Genomic DNA, 18834 nt, shown 5'->3' with positions numbered 1-18834 from the left:
AAAACATCTAAGAATCTAACTGTTTGATGAGAAGTTTGAAGTTTTGTCTGAAGATGGTACAAAACTCCAATTTTCCGAAATTAAAGTATTTTTCACCTACAAATTCGACACAACAAAAAAGTTAACTGTTTTCGACACAAGTTGGAATCCAATTCGACACCTGTCTAAATGTTTAGGAACTACCTGTGGGTGGAACCTGGTGCATTTGACATATATATTCTTGTTTCTTTGTTTTCTTCAACTTCATTTAATGTATAAAAGTATAAAAGTCTATGCAAAAAGTAGAAGTAATAAAACTAACAAAATCGTTTCAAGTATGTAGTATTTGGTATAACAAAATTGGTACAACAAATTTTAATATACATTATTAAATACAAAGAGTATTTAGTATAACAAATTTAGTATAACAAAATTGTTTCACTAGCATTTTGGAAGGGATAGGGTCTAGGAAAACGGATTTCAAGAAATTTAAGAAGTTTATTTGATTTAGTGGATTTTATTTTCATATGCAGATTCTTAGTTTCGTCCAAAACATAGGCCTATGCATCATTTCGTATAAGATTTTGTATTCAATAAAATTTGTATTTTTTATTCAGATGGAGGATAAATAAGGGTATAATCTAAAAAAATATGGAGGGGGGGGGGGGCAAAACGAGGTCTGGGGGGGCAACTGCCCTCCTGCCCCATATCAAATTACGCCCCTGCATGGTATGAGGCCAAGCGGCAGTTCCTCAAATGATGGAAAAATCCAGTATCTGTAAGTAAAACTTCAAAGTTTAAAAAAAAACCTTTTGTTTAAATGTTCTTTCATCTGAAATATTATTAGAAATAATAATCTTCAAAATCTCTCATTGCACAGAAAGCACCCGTAAATTCGACAGCTATAGTGCCTATGGTTTTGTCAGTGGACCCTGCAATGTCGACACCAAGTATTTCTCATCTGTTTTATATGTTCATTAAAGTCTCAACAGAGTCACCTATATTTCGACAGGGCCTGTTGCAGTCTGTCAAAAATTTTCACAAGGTTACTACAAGATATTCACAAAAGAAATAAATCCATTGATAGAAGCTGATATTTACGCTTGAATGCGGCTGAAGGAACATTTTTAGTCCACCTGGTATTCCACTACATCAAACAAGAATTTTCGACACTTGGAACCTAGTTTCGACAATGCAATTTCCGTCGCCATTTTCATTTAGTTTTATCAAGAAAAAGCTAATGTGGCTACATTTTTGAGAAGATCAGATGTATCTCAACACATTGGGGCTTATCCCAACTTTTTCTTGCAATAAATAACCAAGTAATGACAGTTTGAACATTACATACCTGAAAAATTGTTGGGAGCTCCTTTTATGTTGAAAACAGGAAACTGACCAAATTGAATGTTCTTTTCATATCTGGGTGTACTGGATATAGTGTCCACGTTTCGCACCGTCAAAATATAACGACGGCTCCAAGAGATGGCGCTCTAAGTCACGGCTAAGCAGAGCTATCCCGTTTTGAAGGAAAATTTCGACAGTGGTTCCGAAATTGCACTGTCGAATCCTCGGTGCCTTTACCCTAGTTATCTTATTCTCCTGATCTCTATGCCTTGGGTTTACCTAAAGGAAAGGTGACTGATATAACATTGTGCCTGGTCCAGGATATCATTGCTAAGCATACAGTTGATGAAACCCTATTAAGACTTAATCAGACAGTGCAAAGGAGCCAAATGAGGTATGTGCAATAATTTAGAAAAAAAGAACAAGCTGCAAAAGAAAAGAAAGGAGCTCCCCCATGAGACAGAAAATGTAATGCAAAACAGAGAAGAATAGCAAAATCAGTTAAATGATGCAGAAAGAGGCAGTCAATATGGCAAAGAATGCAGAAAAAACAGGACTTTACATTACTGTCCAAGTTAAAGCTTTATATAAATTTGTAGCCAAGAAAAAAGATGCAGTATATGAGGGAAAAAAGGGCTCTCATATGGATGATCCTGATACTTTAAACAAAAAAGGGCTTTTTCATTTACAAAATGGATAAAATTAGCCCCATTCTCCAATGGTTACAAGTTTAGCCTGTTTTTGTAGTTTTTTTTTTTTATATTGAAAGGATAGACCAGCAACTGGGAGAGGGGTTGTCTGAAAACGAATCTTCAAATAACCTTCTGGCCGCATAATTGTTTTTCCAAATTTAACCCTCTGACCAGGTATTCTGCAGTTTACACATGCAGTAGCTACTGGTTAAATTCTATGCATTCCGCAATTTGGACATGCTTGCAATTATTGAGGTTAATTTACGTTGATTTAACATGATTTCACTGTTCATGTGCTACCCAGTCTAGGAATTACTCAATCCTAATCTGCATATTTTTTTTATACTGGTGAACTGATATTTTTTCTCAATGTCTTGCTACGTGTCTGAATACTCATATCATTATTGGAATGTAAAGCATTGTGTTTTGTTTTTCTGAATCATAAACATTTGATTTGTATTACAGAATGCTGGTAGGCCCCAATTAGGAAGTAAGATGGAGGAATCTGATAATGACAATGACTATGTACCTTATCAGGATGAAAATTGTTCAGGTTTATATTTGCTAAACTTGGGTAGTGGTGTATTCTTGGTGTATATATATATGTGTATATATATATATATATATATATATATATATATATATATATATATATATATATATATATATATATATATATATATATATATATATATATATATATATATATATATATATATATATATATATATATATATATATATATATATATATATATATATATATATATATACCGTAAAACCACCATACAAGGGACACTTTTTTTGTGTTTTTTGTCAATTTTTCGTCAACTATTCATTGTAGAATAATGAAACTTATGCCATTGGATACATTTGAATGAGAGGAAAACTAGAGCAGAATCCGCGATTTTTTTTTTATCATATCAATTTTTTTTATTTTTTTTTTAAGAGGTGTCCCTTGATTGGGCCCAGTTTCCAATCTAGGGACAGTGACTTGAATCACATTGTTAGACTTCTGGTTCTGTCCCCGAGTCAGAAGAACTTGAGCCTTGCAAATTGTAATTCTCAAGTTCAGCACTGGTGCTGCAGTCTTTGTTAAAATAGGTCACTAGATCGTCATCATTTTCTTTCCTTGAATTGCTTGTCTTTATAACTTTGTTTCTGATTTGCGCCAAGCTTATTCGGCTGATTTTCTGACCATACACACCAGTTTTCTTTTTTCTAGGATTAGCCGTTTTCTTCTCTTTGGCAGAACGTGACTGTGTGTTAGGTGGGAGATCGACTGGTGTGTCTACTGGCATTGAGCACTCGGTACCTGATTCTTCAGATGACTGTTCCCCGGTTGTGCCAGTATCCCTTCATCTGACACTCCGGCCGGCAGGCACCATTAGCCTTTTTTTTCTGCCATGGCCTGCTTCGTTATTGTTTCCATCTGCCAAACCCAAGGACTCCTCAGGACCAAACCTGATTTCTCTGAGATAAGAAACAAGACGGTCTTGAAGTTCATCACAGTTTTCGTCAGTCGGGTCACCAGGTGGCAGACGAGCAAGCACTATTTCTGGCTAAAACGGATACCGTAGATCCCGCACTTTTCAAAACCAACTGTGAGGTTTGTTGGAGCATTTGCTTCAATCGACCTGAGAAGTGTTGAGAAGCTTCGGAAACTGAGTTTTTTCAACGGCACTTAGATTTCTTCCTGGTCCCATCTTTCACTTGTCTAGAATTTCTCTCCACTTCCGTTAGAAGGGAGCAAAAAATGCAACATCAAGTGGCTGCAGAAGATGAGTTGCGTTTGGTACAAGGAACTTGAAAAGAATGTTGTTTTCCTCACATAATCTGACTACTTCTGGGGACAGGTGGGATGAGAGATTGTCACCAATAAGTACTTTTTTCCCTGATAGCCGACGACAGTAGGGCAAAATAATCTTTTTGAAGTAATCTTCAAAAGTGACGCCATCAAACCAACCAGACCTTGTTCTGTTGTACCTTGCACCGGTTGGGCCGCCGATGGTCCACGCATCATACAAATGGATTTCCCAGTAGCATACATAGGGAGGCAGCACTATACCACTTGCTGTACCTGTCATCATTAGTGAAACACTCGCTTTTGAGGAGTTCATAATCTTTTCTGGATACTTCGTGCCACGTTTCACAATCACTTTTTTCTTCCCTGGCTCATCAGTCAGATTTGTCTCATCATAGTTTATGATATTTTGAGGAGGAATTCCTTCTGTGTCTTTAGCATATTCCTCGAAAAAATCCCTAACCATAGCATGATTCACTTTTGCTCTAGCTCTTTTTATGTTTGAGGCCATTCTCTCTGACAGTTCGCCACTGTTTCTTTCTAGAAATTTTTTCGCCCACCGCAGGCCAGGAATATTGTCCTTGAATCTGCCAGATGATCTTCCTTGGCGATCTAGGTGATACTTCACAAAACACCTCAAGTCAAAAGCTGTCATGGGATAGCCCATCTGTCCACAAGTCACCAAGCTTTTCACAAGTTCTTCCTCTTGAAACTCGTCAATCTCGGGAGGTCTTCCCATCTTTAAGATTTTATGACCCTTTTTTCTTGCACAATGATGTCTATAGAGGACACTTTTTGGGATGTCAAATTTATCACCAGCTTCCCTATAAGAAATTCCGTCGTCAACAGCAGCTAGAGCACGTTCTAGGGCATCCTTGTCCACCTGCTTCCTTCTTACGCTCATGTCCCTTGATTGAGCACTTTACAACCTGAAAAAGACAGATTTTAGTAAAAAAAAAAAAAAAAAATTAGAAACTGAACCTTTTCCTTAGAAAATTGGTTACAGTCATCCTTAACAATATAGCTATCCGTCTAGCTAGCTCTCAGCTCTGCTTCAGTCTTCCAGTTGTAGCACCAGACAACACTTCCAGGCCTAAAAAATAAATCAAAATTACCCGCTCTTGATTTTTATTTTTTTTTTAACTCAAAAATCACTAAATTAAACAAAATATGGCACAATCCTATTTAAAATGAATAGGCTTACTTACAGTAATTTTAGTTTGGCAGTATCCTTGAAACTTCTCCACATATCTTGGCCTAAGCAACTTTCCTGGAAAAATGTCCCTAGATTGGGCTGCGTCCCTTGTTAGGTGGTTTTACGGTATATATATATATATATATATATATATATATATATATATATATATATATATATATATATATATATATATATATATATATATATATATATATATATATATATATATATATATATATATATATATCTCATGTAGTACTATTAACAACCAATGATATTTTTAATAGATTAGTTCTGTTTATTTTTAACGTCTTAGTAAAGAGTGAGCTTTAAAGACACACATTAGATATTCATTGTATTTGAAAACTGAGTATATTTATTATGTCAGAAAAAATACTTATTCTAACTAAAATTCTTTTTCAACAAAAAATTAAACGAAAAAGAACGTTTTGTTGGTTTTTGTTATGAGTAAAATTCAATCCAAAACATATTTTTAAAATACTTTCAAAGTAATAGAGAATATTGCATATGATTTTTAACAATTTATACAGGTTTGTGAACAGAAAACTTTATGCTTCTCAATGGATTCATTGATCTTGATATTTTGGCTGAGCTTTTTAAAGTTCAGACCAAATGATGAGAGGTAGAGTCTTGATTCTAAAGTTGCATGAAGTTTATTTCTATGTTTGTTCTTGATAAATGAATAAAATGAAAATACCCTCTCAAGATATTCGCTTATGGAAATCCAAAGTTCAAGTGCCATCTTTAAGGAGTCCTTTATAATTGTTTGATCTTCAGACTATTTGGAACAATTATCCAAAATTTTAGTCAGACGTCCTTATTGAGAATGTAGTTAAAAAAAGGATTGGACAGGATTGGTGGACCTTCATTCATGTTTGTTCATTAAAGATGGTACTAAAATTTTTTTATTGGCAATCGGATTAGTTCCCTGTTGACCTTAGACAACCAGCGCCTCAATATAAAGAAGGTCTGGGAAAAAATAATAATTTAAATAAATTGAAGCATTATGACTTTTATTATGGAAAACGCTTGAGCATTGCCTCTGAAAGGGCTTTACTTTCCTAGGAATCTGAGATTTGCATGGGTAAACGAAGAACTCAAGTCTATTTACCATAAGACTTTTTTTATTGTAAGTTGTTAATGTAAAGATTGAAATGTTAATAAATTGGTTTTGAATTTTGGAATCCATTTATCTATTCCTGTTATGCCTGTTTCTGAAAACTATTTTCTAGGTTATGTTCCCCTTGTACTCTGTGAAGATATGGCTATCATATTCGTTGATTATTCAGTTTCTGTAGACTTTTAATTGTCCAGAACAGCCAAGAAAAGCTGACCTTGTATTTGACTCAATTAGTGAAAGATGGACAGTCCCAACGTCTTTGGGATCACTGCTGTGAAGCAAGGTAATTGATGTGCTACTTTTTCTAAAATTTAGGACAAATAAAATATTTTATTTATTTTCTGCTACTTCTATTAGAAAAATACACAATACAAATTGTAAAATCTATCAATTATTTTTCAACTAAAATCCTGTTAGTCATGGCTTTTTATTGCGCTTATGTGAATTGATAAATGATTACCCTCTGATCAATGAAATAATTATCAATTACTATGAGGTTCTTTCCTCCCTTTAAATTTTTAACATATTTTTAGGAGGGGTTGAAAGAATATCCCCATTTCCTTGAAAAAATGTTTGTAATTCAAACTTACAAGTAAACAAGCTAATAATTAATAATCAGTTAGTCTTGCTTGTGAGTTCAGAGAAGGTTTCTTCTCCTGTGAATTATTTATAATCTGGATACCAGCAATTTAGCAACCTAACCTGTGAACAAAACGTGAATAATTCATGTTTTTGATAAGACTTGTGGATATTTTGACTTAAGTTGACCTATTCAACTTTGTTAAAATAGTGAATATTTAAATTTCTTGGCAACTGAAAAGTAAACACTAAACTAGATTATTGGTACTTTTCTCGTTACTGTTGATTATTTTGAATTTATTGGCAAAAAAATTCCAATTAGTATTTGAATTTGTGATTTTGAATAGTTCAAATGTTTGGAAAAAAGGAGCCTCCAAAACAACCTCCTGATAGAGATATGGGCGAGTCACCATTTCAACCATCTTTAAAAGCCCCTGCTAGAACCCCCTCCCCCCTACAACTGTATCTTTACCAGTGACCTCTGAAGGGTATTCATACCCTAAATATGGATACCACCCAATGTCCATCACCCTCAAAAACTGATACTGAAAAAGATGAAGAAGGCTTTAAGATAGTAAACTCGGCCAAGCGTAGAAGACAGAGAACAAAAAGTCCACCAGATTCAGTAATAATACATCAAACCAATATGACGAACAACTCTCTAAGAAATCCAGCCGATTCCCCAGTAATTATTCAACTAGTTCCCCAATGTGATAATCCCTTGTTTAACAACTGTGATCTACCAAAGTTGCGAGTTTCCCTTTTCAAGACCATTCGTTGCAACTTTAATATGAATATAAACAGATCAGGATCCCTAGTTATCCTTTTGAACGATTCCACATCAGTGAAAAAGGTAATGGAGCTGAAAAGTGTTGAAAATATTGTTGTCACAGCCTGTCTGTGGTCCCCAAACCTGATACAAACAAAGATAGTGCTATGCAATGTCCCTAAATCGTTTCTAAACTCAGACCTGATGGAAGCATTGATGAACAAAAAGGTGAATTTATTCCGGTCTCTAGTGTCCATATCCTTGGTTGCAAAACCGCTGAAACCTCAAACTTTAAAAGAGTGTCGTTTGAGCTTCAAGGACAATTTAATATTGACAAAGTGCTCCTCTTTGGCCAACAAAAATCCTTCAAGCCATACAAAGAAAAGCCATTACAGTGTACTAAATGTCTAAGGCTTGGGCATACAGATAAATACTACAGAGACGATTCCAACATTTGTAAGATTTGCCTAGGCAAGGACCATAATGAGTCAAACTGTCAATTTGACCCAATATGTACGAATTTAAGGGCAAACACCATTCCCTAGATAAAGGAAACTGTCCCAAATATAAACAAAGGGCAGAGATACTAAGAATGGCAAAAGAGCAACAACTTCCAATCCCTTTTGTAGCAATACAAGTCCCAAGGACACAAATAGTTCCCGTCCCCCAACAGGCCCCAGGCCCCCAACTGCCCCTGAACCACCAACAGGCCCCAGGCCACCAGCAGCCTCCAGACCATCAATAGCCCCCAGGACACCAACAGTTCCTAATGCTTCCCCTTGTGTTGAAACTTTTCAGAATAATCTCATTCGAGATGAAACTAATCCATGGTTCTCCTTGATACCAAGTGCCCCCCCCCAAAAAAAAACCCTGAAGAACCCCCTTTTGGAAAATCTTGCGCAAGGAAAGACATCAAGACCAACAAAAGTACCTGGAATTACTCCCCAAAGATTTCACTCAGTAACTCCACATGCTTTGGAAGATGAATCAACCATAGACTTTAAATTAGCCAGCTTTACAGCTACCTCTATGCTGATATCCCAATTAGAGTTACCCAATCAGTTGAAATGCATTATTCTGAAGTATTTGAAAAAAACCCACTTCGGTAAGACCATAGTTTCAGAAGCAGAAATTCAAATTGAGAGTGTTTTAAGCCAACATAGGCCTCAGAGCTTAATTGGGTCAAGTCAATCACTCAACAGCAACAGTCAACAATGACTTGCCCTTAGCTGTAGTATTCCCGTGCATTCTAGCAGACGTAGACCTAAGCCCCCGCCTTTTGTTAAACACTGCTCTCTCATAAGAATTAACTTACAAGAAGATATAACATTACAACCTGATCCATCCTGCTTTCCTAACCAAAGTGACCCGAACCCCACCCTTACTACTCTGAAGCTATCTACCAAGATTTTTCCACAGTTTCCTAACATCATACTTTGCAATGCCCAGTCGCTTGAGAACAAAATTGATATTCTGGACAGTCACATGCGAGATAATAATATCGGTGTTGTATTCATAACTGGATGTTCCTGCGTCTGTGCTTTCAAATTTTGAACTAAAAAATAATGAATTTGAAGTGACATGGCTGTACTTCAAACCCGTAAATCTTCTTTGGTCAACTTCTTGTCTAATTTTTGGATTAGTGTACTACTCTAAGAGCTCATGCTGCCGCAACGAACTCGTTTCATACTTGCAACATTCTGTTGATTGGATCAGGTCCAAATATTCTGCCCCTCGCAATTTGTATTCTTGATGATTTTACCCAGACCAGTAAATCATGGCTTAGGTCAACATTTTGCCTAAAACAAGTGGTGAAAACTCCTACGCATATTTCGGCAGTACCCTAGATCTAATCCTTACAAACTTTCTTAGTTATTATGTTGATCCAAAAACCCTTAATTCCTTGGGCAAGGCAGACCATTTGATTATTGTATGGAGAGCCAAGCATGCAATGCCTAAGCCAAAGTGCCAAAAAATTACCTATCGTCCTCTATTAGATTCCAGTATATGCTCATATGGTCTGTGGCTGACTGAAGAACCATTTAATGGAATGTATGCTGAAAGCAACATTCACAAGAAAGTTGATATATTCAGTAACCTTCCGTATAAAGAGTACCTGGACCAATTCCCTGGAAAATAATGTATAAAGTGTGAAAGTGACAAGCCCTAGATAACCTATTGATTAAAACAGCTTATTCGCGAATGATCACAAGCTTCTGATAGAGAAAGTCTAGCTGCTAAAAAGCTGAGGAATAGAATAGTGAAAGAAAACCGTAAAGCTAAAGTTAACTATGTTAAAAACCGGATTGATCCTCTATTTTCTACTAACCCCTGGCAGTGGCACAAATCTGTAAAAAGGATACCTGGGAAGATTCAAAGTAACGACCTTCTTATTTATAAAGACGACGGAAATAAGCTCTCTGCTGAGGATGTTAACATGTTTTTCAGCTCAATTTGTAGTACCCACCCTGTCCCATCCAAAAGTGAACTTGCTAGAATTCTTGAACAGTGCCCACCAAACCAGACCCCAACCCTTGAAGAATTCTCAGTCTGCAAAGAACTGCTCAAACTCAAACCCAACTCTTCCAACTACCCCGGTGAACTACCTGTAAAATTCATTCGTGAATATGCCATTTTTATCGCTAGACCATTTTGTCACATCCTGAATTCTTGTTTTGCTGAAGGAGTATTTCCTTCTGTTTGGAAAACTGTATATGTGAGAGTTATACCCAAAATTAAACATCCTAAATCTCTAGAAGAACGGAGATGTATATCTCTCATCCCTGCCTTCGCAAAAGTGTTTGAGGCATTTATTGCTCAAGCAACACTCAATGAGATTTCCACAGACATTGATAATTACCAATACGGGGGTGTCACAGGCTGCAATACCACAATTTATCTAGTGTGCCTGCATGATACTTAAGTAAAATGGCTTGACCAAAAAGATACCATCGTTGATCTTGCTATGGTGGATTCTTGCAAGGCTTTCGACCTAATCTCCCACCCTATTGCTCTAATGAACCTAAAACTGATGAGTGTGAATAGACTAACAGTTCTGCTAATCGCTGAATTTCTGTCTAATAGAAGACAATGTGTGTTTCCTCTATTTGAGGGTGATACTGTGTCCTTTTCTCGTAAAATTACGTGTGGTGCCCCTCAAGGCACCAGATTAGCCGGGCTAATATTTGTGGCTGTCATAAATTTTGTGCTGAGGAACTATGACCAAAGATATAAATTTGTCGATGATCTTTCAGTTTTACTTAACGATGAAGCTAAAAATTCAAGTGTTACCCCTTGTTTCCCCCACGACCTGATGGAAATGTTGAATAAGGAGGTTGAGCAAGCTAATCTAACCATAAACTCCACCAAATCAAAAGTTATTCGGTCTAACCCTCTAAAGTGTGATCTTGATGTCCCAAACTCTCTGTTTCCCCTGTCCAACAGTGTCAAATTACTAGGTGTAATATTATCATTGGACTGTAAAATTCAACACCCATGTGGAATCAGCGGCATCGAAGGCCTATAGTGCCCTTCAAACCATTATTACAATGAAACGTTTTGGTTTTTCCAGTTACCAGTTGAGAAATGCCTTTGTGACCTATGTCCGCCCTCACCTAGAATATGCCTGTCTAGTGTGGGGTCCTGCAGTGTGAAATTCCCCATCCTTATCGGAAATGCTGGAAAATGTACAAAAACGCACAGTTAAAGTGATTCTTGACAGGGACTACATCAACTAGGAGGAAGGACTTAGAACAATTGACCTACCATCGTTGTCCAACTGAAGAGATAATTGATAATGAATTTTGGCATATTCCTATTAAACAACAAACACCATAGATTCATAAACTTAAACTGTTGCCACCAATGTGTCGCACTCAAAGGCATGCAGATTCTTTCGTGCCGTTTTTTTTTTTTACCAAAATGTGTAACAAGAGCTGCTATTTTTACCCTTCATTTTCTTTTATTTTTTTTTAGTATTTGAGTTTGTAAAAATCTGTTTAATTTAGCAAGTGCTACGAAACAGATTTATGAATAAACCTGTACCTACCTACCTACCTACCTAATTAGGAGTAATAGGGTTCCCAAATATAGAGGGAATGCGTTTTACATTGCCTTTTAGTGTGTTGCATTTTTGTTTACTCCAGATTAAACTTCAGATGAATATTAAGCATATCCCATTCACTTTTAAGACATTTGATGAAGGATTAGTTGTGATCATGGCTCATAATAGGATTTCTCTGAGGAGTATAGAGAAGAGGCTAAATTCAACTTATTTCTGACTTAAACATCAATATATAAAATAGAAAATAAAAGAACGTTTATTGACAAATGTACTTATAATACTTCTTGAAACAATTCAGTACGATAACTTGGGAAATCAAAATCATAGGCAGCGCAATAGCGCTGCCTATGATGAACGATGCAAAGAACGATGTTGGCACAATGTATTATTTATTTTTTGTTTTTTTTTGGTTTCTTGGTCCAAGACCAGAGCACATCGTATCGAAGGAGTTGTCGTAGAAACTTCGAAAAGGGTTCTGTCGATTGGAAAATGGAGTGGCTTGTTCCCTTTTTATTAGTAAAAAGTGATTAGAATGCAACTCACACCCCATACACGCCCACCAATTACCCAAAAACATCCAAGCAAAATTTGGAGATAGCTATTTTGTTCAGCGTAGTTGGTTTGCAGATAGAAATTATGTTTTTGAGGAGGACGCTCCCACAGCCCTCAGGGCAAGGGTTGTAAGTAGTGCTCGGGGGGCATATAAGTTTTTATAGAAAGGGTTGTCATAGAAACTTCAAAAAAGGGTCGTTAGATTAGAAATTGAAAGGGCTAGTGCCCTTTTTAATAGTCAAAAGTGATTGGACGAAACTAACCCCCCTCTCACGCCCACCTTTTCCCCAAATACATCCAATAAAAATTTTGAGATAGCCATTTTGTTCAACGTAGCTGTACATTCTGGAAATTAGGTCTTTGAGGATGACAACCCCCCCCCCCCCCACATCTCTCAGTGCAAGGTTTGTAAGTTATGCCCTGGGGGCATATAAGGTTTTTTTTTATAGAAAGCGTTGTCGTAAGAACTTCAAAAAGGGCTCATTTGATTGGAAATTGAAATGGCTAGTGCCCTTTTTAATAGTCAAAAGTGATTTGAAGGCAACTATCAGACCTTTCCACGCCCAACCTTTATCCAAACACATCCAATTCAGATTTCGAGATAATCATTTTGTTCAAAGTAGTTGAAAGGTCCGAAAACTATATCTAAGAGGATCAAAATCCCCCACAGTCCTCAGGGTAAGGGTTGTAAGTTATGCCCTGGGGGCATATAAGGTTTTTTTTGAGAGCTAAATTTTAGAAGCCTGAAAAAGGGCTCATTCGATTGGAAATTCAAAGGGTTGGTGCCCTTTTTAATAGTCGAAAGGGATTTGAGGGCAACTAGTCCCCCTCTCATACCAGCCTTTTCCCCGAACACATCCAATAAAAATTTTTATTCAAAGATTCTTCTTGAAAGATGAAAGGTTTCAACATGCAAAGCGTGCACGTGACGAGTTTCTTTGTTTATGTTTATGTTTGTTTTTGTTTATTTTGTTTGTTTGTTTTCTTTGTTTTTGTTTTGTTTTTGTTTTTCTCATCCTTATTTTAAAAATGTTCTTTTATGTTATTATTCCTTGGAATTTACAAGTAGGACGATGGGGTGCTGAGGGTAGTTTCTACTACCCTCAGTGCTGTGGGTAGTTTGACGATGGGGTTTGGGTAGTTTTCAAAGTAGGACGATGGGGTGCTGTGGGTAGCTGTTTAATCATCAATGATGAAGTCCAATAAGAGAGTCATACTTACTCCCGCCATTTACCCGTGCAGCCATTTAAGCATTGACCTCTCAATTATTTTGACTATCTGTGTTTACTTTTTCTTTCTATAATTAGCCATGTCTTGATGCCTACTGCAAAATACTTGATTTTCAATTCAAGCCTTTTTATATTAATAACTGCTTATATGAATTTTTCCGAAGACAGTAATTAAAATTCAGCGAATATTTCGGCTATAAGACTAATAGCCGTCTTAAGTGAAATAAAATGCAAATAGTAAAACAAAACAAAAAGAATTGCTCACTTAAAACTCTACCACAAAATAGTAATAATATTTATTATAATAAAATAAGATACTTTTGTTCAAAGTAGTTAAAAGTTTTAGTAATTAGGTCTTTGAGGATGATAAACCCCTCAGGGCAAAGGTTGTAAGTTATGCCGTTGGGGTATATAAGGTATTTATAGATAGTGATGTTATAGAAAGTTCAAAAAGGGCTCATTCGATTGGATATTAAAAGGGCTTGTGCCGTTTTTAATGGTCGAAAGTGATTGGAGTATAACTAACACCTCTCTAACACCTTCTATTTCCCCAAACACATCGAATCAAAATTTTGAGATAGTCATTTTGTTCAACGTAATCAAAAAGTCTGAAAATGTTTTTGCGGATGACACTCCCCCCACAGCCAAAAGGGTTTTGTGCAAGGGTTTTTGCGCAAGCGCAAGGGTTTTAAGTTATGCCCTGGGGTCATATAAGTTTTTTTTATAGAAAGCGTTGTCGTAGAAACTTCAAAAAGGAATCATTCGATTGGAAATTGAAACCGCTAGTGCCCTTTTTAATAGTCGAAAGTGATTGGATGGCAAATAACCCCCCTCTCACGCTTACCATTTCCCCAAACACATCCAATCAAAATTGTGAAATAGCCATATTGTTCAACTTAGTTGAACGGTCCGGAATTTATGTCTTTGAGGATGACAACCCCTTCAAAGCCCTAAGGTTGTTAGTTATGCCCTGGGGCATATAAGGTTTTTATTGAACGCGTTGTCGTAGAAACTTCCAAAAGGGCTCATTCGATTGTAAATTGAATGTGCCCTTATTAGTCGGAAGTGATTGGAGGGCAACTAACCCACCTCTCACGCCCACCATTTCCCCAAACACATTCAATCAAAATTTTGAGATAGCAATTTTCTTCAACGTAGTTGAAAGATCTAGAAAATAGATTTTTGAGGATGACACCCCCCCCCCAGCCCTCAGGGAAAGGGTTGTAAGTTGTGCCCTGGAAGTATATTAGGTTTTTATTGAAAGTGTTTTCGTAGAAACTTCAAAAGGGCTCATTCGATTGGAAATTGAAATGGCTAGTGCCTTTTTTAATAGTTGAAAGTGATTGGAGAGCAACTAACGCCCCTCTCACGCCCACGGTTTCCCCAAACGCATCCAATCAAAGTTTTGAGATAGCCATTTTGTTTAACGTAGTTGAAAGTTCTGGAAATTAGGTGTTTGAGGATGACAACTCCATCACAGCCCTCAGGACATTTTTTTTGTTTAGACCAGGGCACTACTTATCAAAGGAGTTGTCTTATGAACTTCGAAAAGGGCTCTTTCGATTGAAAATAGAAAGGGGTAATGCCCTTTTAAATAGTCGAAAATGATTTGAGGTCAACTAGTCCCCCTTCCAAGCCCACCCTCCCATTTGCCCATTATGTTTAAAAACTAAATGTTGCCTTGAGATTAAATCAAAATACACAGTGTTAATGCTAATTCCCAATAAGGCATCTCAGCATTATCCAAGAACGACTGAGGGTATTATGTCAAAACTTTTGGGGCTACTTCTACTCTTAAAATTTAACCAAATCAAAATAGCGTAAGTGTATCCAAGCTGTCAAAGAAAGTAAACAGATTTTTTAAGTTTTCTATTTCAGGTCAACTAGAGGAGGTATGAAACTAAATTAAACACTACTATTTGTGTCTGTATTTTTAAAAGGGTGTATGTTGTTATAAATTGCTGAAAAATTTTCCCCAACATACAAATAGCAGGCCAAACTATAAAGTCTTCAAAAAAACGAAAGATTTAAAGAATTATTTTCTTTTTCCCTGAAAAGAATTTGTCAATATAAAACGAACAGAAATTAATTTAAAAAAAACTTTCCACAAAGTAAGGTTTTCAAAGAAAAGTAATGAATTCCATTAAACCAAAAATGAGCAAAAATAAAATCAAATAATCTACCAAGCGTGAAACTACCACAAATCAGTATCGATAAATAAATGAAACCCAAAACGAAAAGAAATTACAATAAATAACCGAGTCAAACTCAAAACGAGCAGAAATTAACAGGGTAGGGCTCAAAACCACTATGCCTTCCGAAGGCCAGGACATAATTTACACTTTACTGAAAAAAATACAAATGAATGTGCATTGTAAGTTTTATATACATATACTGATATTTAATGATCAAAATGTTAATATTACTATTATTATTACATATAATTATTATTATTATTATTATTTACATATTATTAATATTAAGAATAATATTATTCTTTTGAATGAATATTTTGACAGATCTATTGACATACAAAGTTAACCTGCTATTTTTTAAGTCAGTAAGTTATTGCTTTTACTATCAATGGCCATTATGTGCTAAACATTTTTCAGACAGAAATGTGCTTAGACACCGTTCAGACAGAAAATCTAATTAAGTTTTTATATGGCAATATCAAGTTGCTTAATTTTGATTGAAGGCTTTTTTTTCTATGCTTTAATTCTTTTTCATTTTTCAAAGCTAAATCGTTTTGTTTAACGTATTTGAAGTAGCCTAAATATTTCCCACAAAACTAGTTTTTTGAAATTAAAAATTTAAAAGCCACCGATTTATTCCTCCCTCTCTTTACATGAAAATTTATTGTTTTCTTTACGGCCCTCCAAAAATTCTAACTCCTTCACAAATATTCTCCTCAATATTCTTTCGAGTTCATAGAAAGAAATAATGCGTGCTTGGTTTTTAATTTCCCACTGAATTTTTTTCTATCATTCATTAGGAGCTGTCGTGCCCTCAGCAAGAACTGTTGTGTGAAGCCAAGACTATTAAATAATGTAACTTCTATTATGCTAATTGAATGGTAATTTTAGATTTTCACTTATCTGGAACTAGTATATAATGTTGTTGTTTTGGTGCATATTTAGTTCCAAACGACTGACTTTGGTTTTGGTTTGTTTGGTTCTCTAATGGTTCTCTAATTTTCTTCTTTACTTATAGTTTTGTATCATAAAATGTTTTATTTTACAATGACAAAGCCAAAACATTGTAACACTTTTTGGGGATATTAAAAGTGTCTTTGATTCTCATTAAATTATTGTCCTGAGATTTCTGAAATAAATTTTCCATAATTTTTCTTTAGAACTTGAAGATCCTCTACCAAATGATCATAAAAGTATGTTTGGATGTACTAATCCTATTTTATTACCGATGGATGGTAGTAATCTTGTGAATTTTTTTCAAGACGTGTCTGCCAAGCTCGAACCCAATTGCAACCCTCTGAAACTGGAGCCAAATGTTAATGTGGACAGTGGTATGCTTATTGATATTTTTTTTATGTTTGCAGGCCACAATAGAATATAGCATTTTGAACAGCCTTGGAAAATGCAGTAGAAACTCCAAAAGAATTTTAGTTGATGGTCATGAAGTGAATTGTTTTTTAATATAGTGTCTAGTCGTCCCATTTTTGGAACAAATTTATTTCCTAATGGTCCTTGATGGTCGGAATGGTCTGGAATAATCATGTTTATGTCCCAAAATTTATTCTTGAAAAGAAAGTAAAATAAAGGATCTTTTTGGTCTTGTTTAAATCCTTTTCTAACATTCTAGGAATGTCTTATACAATCTATTGTTTTCGGCAAACAGATTAAACTATATAAAGGATGCCAACAATAATAGTGATAGGGTCTTTTTTAAATCTGTCACACGTGGTTTTATTAATAACAGTTAAGATACACATAATAATAACATCAAACTTGCATCAAAAAATCAGAGTGATTTATTGTATTTATGAAATTCTGAAAATAGAAGAAGAGGACATAAATATCCAGGTGAAAATTAAAGACAAAGTTATAAAACTCTCAAGAAATTTTCAAAAGTAATCATTTTCATAGTCTTAATATTCAAATTTGGATTCTTTATGTAACACAAGCAGTGTTATTCGTCTCCAAAGCACTAGTAAAAGCAAGGAAAACAACAATTTCCTTGTCAATGAAGGTGAGGGACTGCAAGTCTTCAGTACAGGGTTTTCAACGAAGGTGATGTCAATTGTTCAACTTCTATTACGGTCTTATTTCGCGTCGTCGGTAGCCTCTTTATTGAAACTATTAAAAATATTTTTCAAAAATGAAAATAACTATAGTGCTAAGATTTGAAAAGATGTTTCAAAATATAACCCAAAATTTATTATTATGATTGAGATGAAGTTTTAGCACAATATAGAACGTTGTCTTCAGTTGAAGAATATTCATAACAATAAAAACCAATCCATAACACATAACAATTCAAAACTATTCATAACATAATAAAAAAATTCACAAGTAAAAAAACAATTCACAACAAATCTGTGTAACAAACTATGTCTTTTAACCAACTAAAATCATAATTGACGTAATTTGATCAGTTAAAAATTGAATCTTTTTTTTTTTTTGTACAGGAACCCACATAATTTAGTATTGAAATCTTACCTGTCATGGAGTTCTAAATCTGAGTTTTTTATTACATTTCGCAGCTTCTTTTGAGAGAGATGGTGCTAGTTTCTGTTAATTGCTAGATGGGAATCTATTCTTGGCTTCTGTAGTTGGAAGTGGTTCTTTGGCTGTTAATTGAGCCAATAGCTCAGTGAGATTGCTACTTCATCATTCATGAGCAGCTGAAAATCTACGATAAAGAATTTCGACTATGGTGATTCCAATGGTGGTCATTCCATTCCTATGCCGCTCTTTTTGGAATTACTTAAATTCTTTCCTGCTATAAACTTTTGCAATTAAAATAAACCAAAATAAAAGTCACCATTCGTGCCAAACACTATAGTCACCTGAGTGCTAACTAGTCAGAAACGACTAGTTTTTCTATCTAAACAGATTTTTTCAAAACTTTTGAAGCAATACTTCATTATTTAAGCAACAAATTTATTTATTATAAGCATTTTTATGTGAGTTCTATTGTAACTTTCGTAGAACCTAAATATGAATCCTCAAACGACGATAAACATATTTTTACTTTATCATCAATGGAACACGAAGACATTCTTTTGGCTAGTTCTCCTGGCATATCTGCAGATTGCAAACCTAATTCTTGTCATCTTAAACTGGAGTCACAAAGTAACGAGGACAAAGGTATGTTTCAAGTATCTTGAGCTTCTTGTGTATATTTCGGTGTCCAAAATAATAGAAAGTATCACTTTCTTTGGAATTGTGGTGGGGCGTCAAAGTTATATGTTTGCCGCATCTGATCGTGGTGGTTGCATTTGTCAAAAGAACATTTTGTTAAC

At 35.3% G+C, this 18834-nt stretch overlaps 2 protein-coding genes across 2 annotated transcripts in view; one reads left to right on the top strand and one right to left on the bottom strand.

Moving 5' to 3' along the window:
* The window catches only part of LOC148942439 (uncharacterized), a 199203-nt gene that overhangs the window by 18191 nt on the left and 162178 nt on the right, over positions 1–18834 (bottom strand). The window lies entirely within an intron of this gene.
* LOC148942441 (uncharacterized) overlaps positions 5977–18834 on the top strand; it is a 19192-nt gene continuing 6334 nt past the window's right edge. The window contains exons 1-3 of the mRNA XM_089103600.1: positions 5977–6440; positions 16705–16875; positions 18521–18679. Of these exons, the coding sequence (XP_088959726.1) occupies positions 6398–6440; positions 16705–16875; positions 18521–18679 (373 nt within the window). The 5' untranslated portion in view covers positions 5977–6397. The remainder of the gene's footprint in view (positions 6441–16704; positions 16876–18520; positions 18680–18834) is intronic.

This window comes from Artemia sp. Qi Xiang Cuo, chromosome 17 (assembly GCF_049724085.1).
Source record: "Artemia sp. Qi Xiang Cuo chromosome 17, ASM4972408v1, whole genome shotgun sequence".
NCBI classification, from domain to species: domain Eukaryota; kingdom Metazoa; phylum Arthropoda; class Branchiopoda; order Anostraca; family Artemiidae; genus Artemia; species Artemia sp. Qi Xiang Cuo.
The sequence above is the reverse complement of the archived record's forward strand: the minus strand, read 5'-3'. Positions and strand labels throughout refer to the sequence as shown.